This window comes from Amblyomma americanum, chromosome 11 (genome assembly GCF_052857255.1).
Source record: "Amblyomma americanum isolate KBUSLIRL-KWMA chromosome 11, ASM5285725v1, whole genome shotgun sequence".
Classification (NCBI taxonomy): Eukaryota; Metazoa; Arthropoda; class Arachnida; order Ixodida; family Ixodidae; genus Amblyomma; species Amblyomma americanum.
In genome coordinates this window covers 28,682,833-28,695,070 of record NC_135507.1, presented here as the reverse complement: position 1 = coordinate 28,695,070, position 12,238 = coordinate 28,682,833, and the positions used below count along the sequence as shown (strand labels likewise).

The 12,238-nt window shown below is 47.2% G+C and overlaps 1 protein-coding gene across 1 annotated transcript in view; it reads right to left on the bottom strand.

The window, feature by feature from the left end:
• LOC144111267 (uncharacterized) overlaps positions 1 to 12,238 on the bottom strand; it is a 242,809-nt gene that overhangs the window by 36,233 nt on the left and 194,338 nt on the right. Inside the window, exons 8-9 of the mRNA XM_077644496.1 lie at positions 8,967 to 9,145; positions 8,309 to 8,448 (exon numbers count right to left, since the gene is read on the bottom strand). Coding sequence (XP_077500622.1) covers positions 8,309 to 8,448; positions 8,967 to 9,145 — 319 coding nt within the window. The remainder of the gene's footprint in view (positions 1 to 8,308; positions 8,449 to 8,966; positions 9,146 to 12,238) is intronic.

The following is a 12,238-nucleotide window of genomic DNA, read 5'->3' as shown; positions in this document are numbered from 1 at the left end:
TGCGTGACATCACTCGTGCTTTGACATACGCCGGCTCGCGCGAAGCGCGGTGTTGACTAGCGTAGTGAAGCTTTTCGCTTCAAAAATTATAAACGTGCATTTAACCCTACACGATGCAAGACTGCAAACGCTGCGAGAAATGTAGATGCCACAAAAGGAGACATAAACCCCCTAAGGCCCAGTTTAACGAAGAACAAGAAAAACTACAAACGAGCATTCAACCATAAACGATGCAAGACTGTCAACGCGCTCGGCTACTGAGCCGGGGTTCCCAAGTTCGAATCCTACAACGGCGGCCGCGTTTCGATGGAGGCGAAACTCAAAAGGCGCCCGTGTCCTGTGCGATGTCAGTGCGCGTTAAAGACCTCCGCCCCGCCGCGGTGGCTCAGTGGTTAGGGCGCTCGACTACTGATCCGGAGTTCCCGGGTTCGAACCCGACCGCGGCGGCTGCGTTTTTATGGAGGAAAAACGCTAAGGCGCCCGTGTGCTGTGCGATGTCAGTGCACGTTAAAGATCCCCAGGTGGTCGAAATTATTCCGGAGCCCTCCACTACGGCACCTCTTCCTTCCTTCTTTCACTCCCTCCTTTATCCCTTCCCTTACGGCGTGGTTCAGGTGTCCAACGATATATGAGACAGATACTGCGCCATTTCCTTTCCCCAAAAACCAATTAAAAAAAAAGATCTCCAGGTGGTCGAAATTATTCCGGAGCCCTCGACTGCGGCACCTCTTTCTTTCTATTTCTTCTTTCACTCCCACCTGCCTCCCTTCCCTTAGGGGGCTGTTGGGGTGTCCACCGAGTTGTGAGACAATTATTGCGCCATTTCCCTTCCCAAAAACCTTTTTTTTATTTTCATTGTTTTTTCTAGTTAAACGTCCCTGCAATTGCGCAGGAAACACTGACCACAGCCCCTTTTAGTGAATGATCAAAAGGCAAAGTAAAAACTTGTTACTGGGATATTCGGCAGGTTCCAGCGTTTCGCATCTGCATCGTATCGCATCTGGCCACGTGTGTGCATATTGGTAAGTTGAAGGGGCGTTGCTCCATTTCGTTGTACACAATGCGACCGCTGAATAAACCCAGTGGGATTCGTGCCATGGCACTTGGCTCCCGCTTGTCTCGTCGGCCAACACAGCAGATACAGCATCAAAGAATGCGTGATGGTGCAAATATGCAATCATGTTTATAAGGTATATCAGTCTTTCGGAAAGAGCATTCTTCGATTCGGTATAACTGTATGCGATAATTGTTCACTCAGCCGGCAAATAAAAATTAACAAACTTCTCTCCAGAATATGTAAAAGTGTATGTAGAACAAACCGACAGGAGGCACATGAAGAAATAATGAAAAAATCTCCCTGTTAAATTTTCTCAACTGTATGTTTACGATATATTGACCTCTCGATATTATAATAATGAATACAGAACACCGTTCAAGAAAGAAAGAGCACTAACAAAAATCTTTTACACAAATTACCCAAGGAATGCGCGAAATTGAGTAGCATCAAAGCGATGAAAAAGTTGCTAAAGAATCGGTGCTTTCTTCTTTCATGAAGTGTATTTCATGTAAAACTAATTATTGTTCTTGCTTTCGATCGAAAAGAAAATCATTCATCATTGCTATATAAGTCCTGCTTAAACTTACGCATTTGTGTCCTTCCTGTGTTGACTTTTGTATTCGGAAAGTATTTTTTTTTCGTTGGTTCCCATTCGTTGACAGCTTTTGCTACAAATGTTAGTAAATCATGTTTGAGACCGCGTTGAATCTTGTTCTGATTACTTCTTTATATAACACATGCTTTGCCCGGTACATACCCGCTTACCAGCCAACCCGTCCAGAAGCACAGTACATTTAGGTGTGGTAAAAAATGTACACATGAAAATACAAACAGCAATAAATAACATTATTATTATCATTATCAGACGTGCGATGCGGATCCGCAGACGGGGAAGTAGAGATAAATCTACTCGCGAAGTACTTTGGTGACTAGCGCAAGAGCTGACCTTGTCTTACTCGAATGTATTTAACCGAACCCACCAAGGCCGAGTAGATTAAAATTAGGACCCGACCGCGGCGGCTGCGTTTTTATGGAGGAAAAACGCTAAGGCACCCGTGTGCTGAGCGATGTCAGTGCGCGTTATAAAGATCCCCAGGTGGTCGAAATTATTCCGGAGCCCTCCACTATGGCACCGCTTTCTTCCTTTCTTCTTTCGCTCCCTCCTTTATCACTTCCCTTACGGCGCGGTTCGGGTGTCCAACGATATATGAGACAGATACTGCGCCATTTCCTTTCCCCCAAAACAATTATTATTATTATTATTATTATTATTATTATTATTATTATTATTATTATTATTATTATTATTATTATTATTATTATTATTATTATTTACTTGCTCATTAACATTCACTTGAGCGCCGCCATATAACTGCATGGGAAAAGCACACTGACTTTTCAGAAGCTCCACAGTCTAATAAAAACTTCATAAAAAATCCTCTATCTGTGAAGCTCTATCTCCTTTTTAGCCATATAGCTGCGCCTCAAGTGGAAGTTAATAAGTAATTACTCCCTAACAGCCTTGTTTTACCCATTCGTTATTAGTGTGTGGTGCATTATTAAGCAACTCGTTTGAGTTTGGTGAAGCTGTTTGGCCAGGAACTCCTAGATATGCAAGCATGAGTTTGACTGGTGTCGGAAATGAATAACGCACTTTATTTTACACATCTGCTTTTTGTCCTTTGTGCGAAACACAGTTCCACGTAACTTTTACAATATAAGCGGAAAGCATTTCCAGAGGCGCATATGTGGTGCAGTATTCTGCAAAGGACTTCGGTAACTACTTGACGGGAAACATGTTCCACATATTTCATTCCATTCTGTATCTGGAACACAGTTTCACTTCTTTAAGCTGAATTTTCGATGTTCTGCTTAAGTTCTGGAACACGATTAAGACTGTAGGTTGGCTATAGAGGTTCAATCTAATAATATCCCGAAGCCCATTGTAAAAAAAAAATTGTATTTAAACGATGGACTACTCACAGGATCAAATAAAGAACTGAGTCCAACTGTGCCGAAAAATATGCGTGCACCCCCAAGCTTAATATATACACGAAGTTAACATGGCTGAGAATAATAATAATAATAATTTGGTTTTTTGGGGAAAGGAAATCGCGCAGTATCTGTCTCATATATCGTTGGACACCTGAACCGCGCCGTAAAGGAAGGGATAAGGCAGGGAGTGAAAGAGGAAAGGAAGAAGGTGCCGTAGTAGAGGGCTCCGGAATAATTTCGACCACCTAGGGATCTTTAACGTGCACTGACATCGCACATCACACGGGTGCCTTAGCGTTTTTCCTCCACGAAAACGCAGCCGCCGCGGTCGGGTTCGAACCCGGGAACTCCGGATCAGTAGCCGAGCGCCCTAACCACTGAGCCACCGCGGCGGGTCACATGGCTGAGAGTCGGATCCAGGAATGGGCAATCTTTGAATAGAATGTGAGACAAAATACAGCGCCTTCTCAGCGAAAAAGTTAACGCAACAGATAATGTTTGTCGTCTTTACATTTGTTTCAAGAACGACGTAAGTGAATTCGAGATGAAAACAAATACATTTCCCTCGAGACGTCCGCGAGTGCAGGTTTCCAAGCTGGTTCCCGTAAGAGGGCGCGCGCAGTGCCTTCCTTCGGTAAGCTGATTTCTCTCGGGCAGAAAACTCTGTAAACCCATTTTAACTGCTTCTGTGAGAAATATTTCGTTGCTCGAAGCAAAGTACAAGAAATAACTCTCGCTGAACTCATAATTTATCACGAGATAAACGCTTTCCCCTCGACACTGCGCACTAATGGAAATGAATATCGTGATTTATTCGGCCTCTACAGCAGGGCAAAGCAGCCTCCTCTGGTATGAATCTTGAACATGCAGCGTTTCCAAAGAGCTTTTGTTCGCTGCATAAATGCATCTTTTCTCGGTGATACAGGTTGCGAAAGAGCTCGTCTTCATTAGAGGTATGGCGCTCGGAGTCATTAGCACGGAGCCAGGTTTCGAAACTCAGGCCGGAGAATTGCACGTCAAAGCGCGGAAGGCATGCGTAATGAGACCTGATGTACGGCGTCAGGGGTTTATAATCTGCGTTCCAGAAAAAAAAATTCTGTGTTTCTGGCGCAATATTCCGCGCCTCCCTTTATGCCCCTACCCCAAATCGCAGTGCATTCTTTGAAGTTGAAACTCGCTGCAAGAAATCGTGAATAGCGACCCAGTTTTTGGTGGGTTTAGATGACATTAGCTCACTTCGCCTCGTGTTCGGAGCAAGCTGAACGCTCGGTTCTGCAATGGCTTAATGAAAATCGGTGGGCGTCAACCCCAACGTTAGCAGCGGGGTTACTGGTACGAGATTAAGCAACTGCCCCGCGTTAAAAACTGTGACCCCAAGAAACTCCGCGTCGATGGCACCGCAAAACAGAAAACATGAAACGTTCAAAGCACTAAACCTGGTACTAAAATATTTGAGAAGCGTATGATGGCGTCCCTTTAGAAAGGTGCGCATTTCAATCGAAGGATGCTCTTATACCCCTGTCACACGGGCACTTTCGATCCTCATTGAGTCAATGCTCATCGAACTCAATGCAGATCGACGGTTGTCACACGGCCACTTTCAAGCGCAATCGAGTTCGATCCTGCTTGACTCGATGCCGATTCCTCAAGAGTACTTGAGGTTCCAAGCACAATCGAAAACACTCTCGCTCTCATGAAGCTATAAAAATAAACACAAGTTAACGAAACCAAACCACAATTGTTGTCGTTGTAATTGATTAAAATGTAATACAGAACATTTTTCAGGTACTATGCCTGCTTATATGCAAACATTTGAAAATAATCTCTACACCACACTCCAAGCTTCGCCGTCAGTGTAAACAAAGATGGCGTCCTCCTGCTCGTAAGCACGGAAACTGTGGAGCGAGCGCGAGACAGCCGCTCTCATCGACTGCTGGCAGGACCGCCTAAATAATTTGCGGCGCCAGAAGAGAAACGCCGCAGTCTATGCAGAAATCGCGGAGGCGTTGCGGGCCCTTGGGTTGCATCGCACAGCAGCAGAGGTGCGCCACAAAAACCTGGCGCAGATACGCAATGTACCGATTTGGCTACGGATTTGGCTGCCGCTGCCCCCGACTGCACAGTGTTACCGGACATCGCCATGTTATGGCTGTCGGCGGAACATTTGGCGCCACCTAACACACATGAGGGAAACTTCTCAATGAGCATTGAAAATGCCCGTGTAGCACCGGATGTTTCGAGCGTGCTCGAAAATCTCGATGCAGATCGAGCTCAATGAGGATCGAACGTGCCCGCGTGACAGGGGTATTATATAGCATGCCGCAAAACTTCAGGAAAACTACCACAGCCGCCGTAATTCAGCTAGCTTTTTATTTTTCTTCTAAAACGCGCTTTAACCAAGCAACTTTGCTTTTACCCCGGAAGCCGCTTTCGAATAACGACTTGCCTCGTAAAATAGATTTATTTAAACCGGTTCATGCTGTCGTCCTTGCTTCAAGCAATAAATATGAGTGGCTGGAATACAGATGCAGGCCTAGATGTTCTACCATATAATTTTACACGCGCCGTGAGCCATAATTTTCCCACAAATTTACGACCGCAGATTATAAACAAAATTTAGAGCAAGTAGACAGACATATGCTCTTCTGAATAAATTTATGCACGATTCTCGTATAACCAAGCAGGAAAATTATCAACGCAACTTGCGGTTGCATTTTCTGACGCTTTTGTTAGCACGTCACTCATTTAGAAAAATAAGAAGCCAAATGCAGGGCATGTAAGAACAAGGTGTTATTATTTATTTATTTTTTAAATGTTCATGCACTACACGGGTACACTAAAACAATGAGCAGCTAAATTTATTGTATTTTATTTGTATCTCACCAGTTATTACATTAAAATGTTTTGTACTCACTGATGGTTTCTAATTAGTAGTCGCGTGCTGTACACTATGCCTTGTATATGGTTTCCTGGGCCTGCTCAAGCTGGGTTAGCAGCTTTTATCCAGGAAACCAACCAAAAATGTCCGGTGAATAAAACTGAATTGAATTATTTTGCGATCTCAGCAAAGTCGGAGAAGTTTCAATGCACGAAAGTGAGACAAATAACGATGAAGTAATTCGCAGCTAGCTGCCGCGATCCATAATACAGACCAAGATCGGTCGCTCTTCTTTCCATGTCTAAGATGTCGCGAGCACTGGCAAATTCATAGTTCGACGGTTGTTCCTATTACTTGTTTTAGTTAGTATGAAATAACAGAAAATAGCGTCTAGAGATGGAACAAGAAAGAGACGACACACAAAAATCACTGCGTGTGTACTCTGTTTCGTGTCCAGCTTTTACGTGCTGTTTTCAGCCATGTTTACTATTCTCCAACTACCTTAACTTCAGACTGTTATCTAGTCAATCACGTTGTAGTTAATCTGCCGTTGCCGTTATTTTCGCCATGAAAACACAATGAGCCGTGAGGGGCGTCGTAGTGGAAGGTTCCGGGTGAATTTCGAATGCCTAGGATAGTTTAACTGTCAAATCGAGAGTTGGATGAAAACTCGTCTGGTCGTGAACAAGCATAATAAAACGCGAAAATTGTTATAGTTCTGGAATCTGAAAACAATTCCGTTTTACCAGAGGCTGAAACTTATTATCTTAGCTTTTCTTAATTTCTTGAGAGCCATCCGAATTTTCAAGTTTTTATAAAGAATCTTTCACTGAAATCTCAGTGAAGAGGCGTTTTTTTTTAGATTTCACTTCGTTCACAATGCGACCACCGCAGCTGCGTGCTAATTAGCATGCACACCACCTTATTCACTTAGCCACCGAAACGGGCACAATTAAGTTATGCTGAAACAACAAACCAAATGCCTGATATTTAGTTCTATTCAACGGACATAACGGAAATCGATTCTTCTGGAAAGTTAATTAAACTCCGCTGCCTAATTATTGATCTTATATTCGTAAAAAAAACATTTGAACAAAGTATCCATCTTGCAAGATAACCCAAGACCAGAAACGATACACTGTGGCTGTTGTGGCAGAGTTAATGGTTTATGATTCATGGGGGATTAACATCCCAAAGTGACTCAGTCTATGAGGGACGCCGTAGTGTAGGGCTCTGTAAATTTCGACCACCAACATGCACTGACATTGCACAGCACACGAGCCTCAAGAATTCCGCCTCCATCGAAATTCGACGGCCGCGGCCGGAATCGAACGCGCGTCTTTCGGGTCAGGAGCCGAGTTCCATAACCACTTGAGCCATCACGGCGGCCTTAAGCCAATGTTTATAAAACAAAAATATCAGATATGGTACTAACACTTGTAGCGTCCTTTTCATAGGATGCGCGCTGATGTCAAAACACCTTCGCTTCGGGCTCTTGGAAGCAGCTGCAGAAAGCTCTCGCTAGTAGTTTCACATTGCTTGCGCCAAGTGCACACAACCGACCAGCATGTAATATACCGACGGCCATGAAGCCCATTACCACAAATGTCTGTTAGTTTCAAGAATGCCGATGCCGGAATGCCCCCATGACCCTTCTATTTCGAGGCTTAGTGTCTGCCACGCCTTGAAGACAGCGCAAGGAAAAACGCTAAGGCGCCGTGTGCTGTGCGATGTCAGTGCACGTTAAAGATCCCCAGGTGGTCGAAATTATTCCTGATCCCTCCACTACGGCACCTCTTTCTTCCTTTCTCCTTTTACTCCCTCCTTTATCCCTTCCCTTACGGTTTATAATTGGTTTTTTGGGGGAAAGGAAATGGCGCAGTATCTGTCTCATATATCGTTGGACACCTGAACCGCGCCGTAAGGTATGGGATAAAGGGGGGAATGAAAGAAGAAAGGAAGAAGAGGTGCCGTAGTGGAGGGCTCCGGAATAATTTCGACCACCTGGGGATCTTTAACGTGCCCTGACATCGCACAGCACACGGGCGCTTTAGCGTTTTTCCTTCATAAAAACGCAGCCGCCGCGGTCGGGTTCGAACCCGGGAACTCCGGATCAGTAGTCGAGCGCCCTAACCAGTGAGCCACAGCGGCGGGTTCGAAATTATTCCGGATCCCTCCACTACGCCACATCTTTCTTCCTTTCTTATTTCACTCCCTCCTTTATCCCTTCCCTTACGGCGCGGTTCAGGTCTCCGCCGAGATATGCGAGACAATTACTGCGCCATTTCCTTTCCCCAAAAACCAATTATTATTATTATTATTATTATTATTATTATTATTATTATTATTATTATTATTATTATTATTATTACGCTCACCCTTCGAGAACCTGCTTCCCTCCACGTAGCTTGCGCTCCACTTCTTCGTACTCGCACGAGATGTCGATGCGGCGGTCGGAGCTCTGCAGTACGTACGGGTGGTGCTGGACGACGATGCTGTTTAAGAAAGTCCCGTTGCCCTGAAAGCAGTAAATTAGACACGGGTGTAGAGAGCCTGCTCTTCAGAAAGCTTGCACTAAATTAGGCTCAAGATGAGCCTTAACACTTCTCGTAGGATGCCACACAGCACTCAAGGAGCCACGTAGGGGGCAAGAGAGAACCAAAAAACACTGCGTATCGTATCCATAACTTTCTGCGGCCCTGTGCTTAAACAGAATGCATAAAGAAAACACAAAGATGGGAGATGCATGCTGCAGATGTTGTTATAAGGGAGTGATTACTCAGTGGCATCCACCCAAGCGTAGCCTACGGCTACTGAGGAAAGCTATACTGCTTGTTACTTTCCTTTGTAAAGCCTAGTGCAGTTCTACCCCACTATCGTTCTCAAAGAGGGTCTTACTTAACATGGCAATAAGTACGCCTATTTTATTGCTGTCTAGTGTCTCAAAACTCGTTCGTTGCATTCGCGAGGTTTACAAATTAACATCTTAAAGAAATTCTGCCCGGACTGCTGTGACGGTGTTGGTGCATCGCGTACCAGGTTCTTGGTGCCGCACTGGCGCCCGTGCAGGGGTACGGTGAGGGCCACGTGACCGGTGTCGGTGACGGAGGACGAGAAGCACTGGTGGGGGTGGCCCACTGCGTAGACCCTGCCGCGGAACGATGACGTCACCTGGATGATGGCCGTCATGGCGGTCGCTTCGCAGCGCATCTCCACTGCGCACGGAAAAACAAAGAAGACAAAACAGAAGTTAGGGATACCCGACCATAGCGGAAGCGTCTGTTGCGGTAGCTTCAAGGAGAGCCAAAATGAGAAGGGCGGGGGAGAGGGGAGGGCGCAAGTTTTGCACTATATTGTTCCCTGCTGCCCAGAAGACATGGACGGGCCCTACCGTGAACTTTTCCGCCACCCGTCTTATGAGGAGACCTGTGCCCGCTTATGACGACCACTGCATGCATTACACATGCGAAAAACGATAGCAGCACTCGAAGTAAACACTGCAGGCGCTACTTTGACAGTCATATCACCTGCCATGGCCCGCGCGCCTATACCTACACGCGCAGTCACTGTCCACATCACGACTCGAAATTACACAAGCTTAGGTGTCCACTGACCCAGGGAGCCAGTAATGCGCGTTTCTTTTCCTTTCGCGACTTTTGCGTGCAGATGGACGTTGATGAAGACGACGACGTGCAATGCACAGCGCGAGGGAGTGCTGTAGTTTAACTCGAGGCGTGATCGGTTGAGGCATTGTTTTAGTCTGTGCATTGACGCTGTGTTCTTCTGGAACATATTACAGCGAACAATTAAGAAGGACATTGACATCACACCCTACAGCATCCGTTTTCTGCCTGTGGAGAAACACTGTCTTGTGGCATATGATCTATTTATGTTGCTGGGACTATTTAGTCTCCGGAAGAGCCGCATGATGGACCGCCACGCCGAATCACCACTGTCGTCGAAATCTCTATTTCGTGAACAATGCGCTTTGGTGCGGGTAGTATATGCTGCCCTGCAAGAGCCGCCTAGCTGGCTCCACTATCTGGATGCATGTGTGTGCCTTCCAGACTTTTGATGTTTGGGAAGGAGGGGTCATGCAGGGGTATGGTGGCCTGGCGTTTTGTGGCGTAAGCGTGCTTAGACTTTTCTTTTCGGCATTATTTCCATGCAATAAAGAAAAAAAATTCTGGCGTTAGCATAGCATAGCAGATCTGTTCGCGCCGCCGCGTGTTCGAAACCCCGTCGCGGCAATGATTTATTTATTTTTGCAGGTATCTGCGAGGCTCCAGACAACCATCGGCTTTTTCAGGTTTGCTAACGATGTCGTGCTTTCTCACTAAAACAGATGTGCAAATGAATTCGACAGTAAACACGGCAACAGTTCCCCATGGCTCTTACAAAGCTTCAAGCTTGCATATATACCTGCAATGTTACAAAGCTTAGATGCGGTGAAAGCACCTTCACTGCGCTCGTACCTCTTTCCTCGCGTCACTGCCGCCGAGTGATACATTTGTGCCGTAGGACGCCAGCGAACCATGATACAACCCGGCCAGACGACTTGGCCGGTGTCAACGTTCGCACCAGAAGCTCCATGCTCGACTGGACTGCCCACACCATTAGGCAGAATTCCCTAATCGCGTTTCGGACTCTCCGCCTTTTCCAAGTAGAACCTGAACAGGGCAGCTGAATCGCTAACTGCACAAGGTCTGCGTCTTACCATGTTCTGTGCAGCACAGCCGAAGCTGGTAGCGTTAGAAAGAACATGTCACGATACGCTAGATAACGCAGTGCCTTTCTGAGGTTCACTACAGAGGTGTTTGGCTGCACTGGACGTTGATTAGTCCGCGGAACGTGTAAGTTGATTAGTACCTGCATCGGCGAAGACAAAGGGACTGACTATCCGGCGGAACTTAGGGTTGGGCACCTCAATGAAGTTACAGTTTTCGAACTCCCAGGGTATCTAGAGTACAGCGCTGAAGTAGTGTTGCCCTTGGCCGTGCTGAACAGAACTACCTGAGACGATAAAGTCGCGAACGGCTCCGGACTAACGCCACGCGCCGTCCGCTTTTGTCCACGCGCCGTAACGAACACACAATGGATGAGGACACTTCTCGCGCTCGAGTTGCAAAGAAGCCGGGCACGGCGCCACTGGCGCATCATTTCCCGCGGAAAAGAAGGCAACCAAAGAGACATGCAACCATGCGGAGACTGGCCGCCGACGACCCGCCTCGTGCCTCACAAAGAGCCCTCGCGACTCCCCCTTCTCAGGTAAGCGCGCCCGCGGCCACTATGCAAACACAACACGCAGAGAGAGAAGCCGAGGGGTGTTCGGCTCGATCGGTGGCGGCGGCAAAGCATCCGAGTGATGGAAAGCGAAAGTGCAAGGTACAAAGAGTCAAAGACCCTCGGCTGTGTTGGCTGCACTGTCCGGCTGCCGAGTCCGGACTGCCCGCCCGCGGGGAGCGCCAACTGGTTTTCCGGTGGCGTGGCGCAGACGTCCTTGGGGCGACGGCACGAGCCGGGTAACTAGTTGCACGGCTTCAGAAAGGGAGAAGAATAAACGAGCACTTGGAGCCGCCCCCCCCTCCTCCTCCTCCTCCTCGTCCCTTGCGTAATCGTGCTCTTGTTGCCAGACGTAGCATGCGGGGAGGCAGGGCACGAGAAGTCGGTTCAGAGGAACACGCTAATGCTTGCGTCGCCGGAGGTACTTTCTCAGAACTGCGCCTTCGGCGAACGCTGCGGAGAGTTAGGATATGGCCCCTCGATCACGCTCAGTCGTGAGTGTTCCCAAATTTCGAACAAGTAACGCTGTATTGCGATCACTAACGCGACCTCACTTGAAGGGAGCATCTATGCTGGCAATCATGTAAGCCACAATAAAATGGCGGTCGAAGGCGCGGGCATTCGACCCTCATCGCCTTGCTTCCTGACCATAGGAAAGGCCACGGTCCTCGGGCAATACGCGGCCTGAAGCTCCCCGTAGGCCGCGAGCAAAATTGGTGCGTGGATGAACGAAGCCGAAGCACCCGCTCTTCATCGAGCACGACTTACTGCCTAACACCTGCTCCTCGCATGGAGCTTTTCATTGCGACTTCCTAGAAAAATACGATGCCTGTCGGTACCCTGATGCTAATGACGAGCTTCCGACTCGTATACCCGGGCCGAGACGCAGTCCTATCACGAAGTTGTGGACTCATTAGTCGTGAGTTCTGGTGGTCACGTTTGCATAGCGGTTGCAGCGTTGTATAAAGTGAAAGGCAGTTCTCGACGAAGGCTAACGTGCACGCTAAATAAAAGGGTTCAACTTG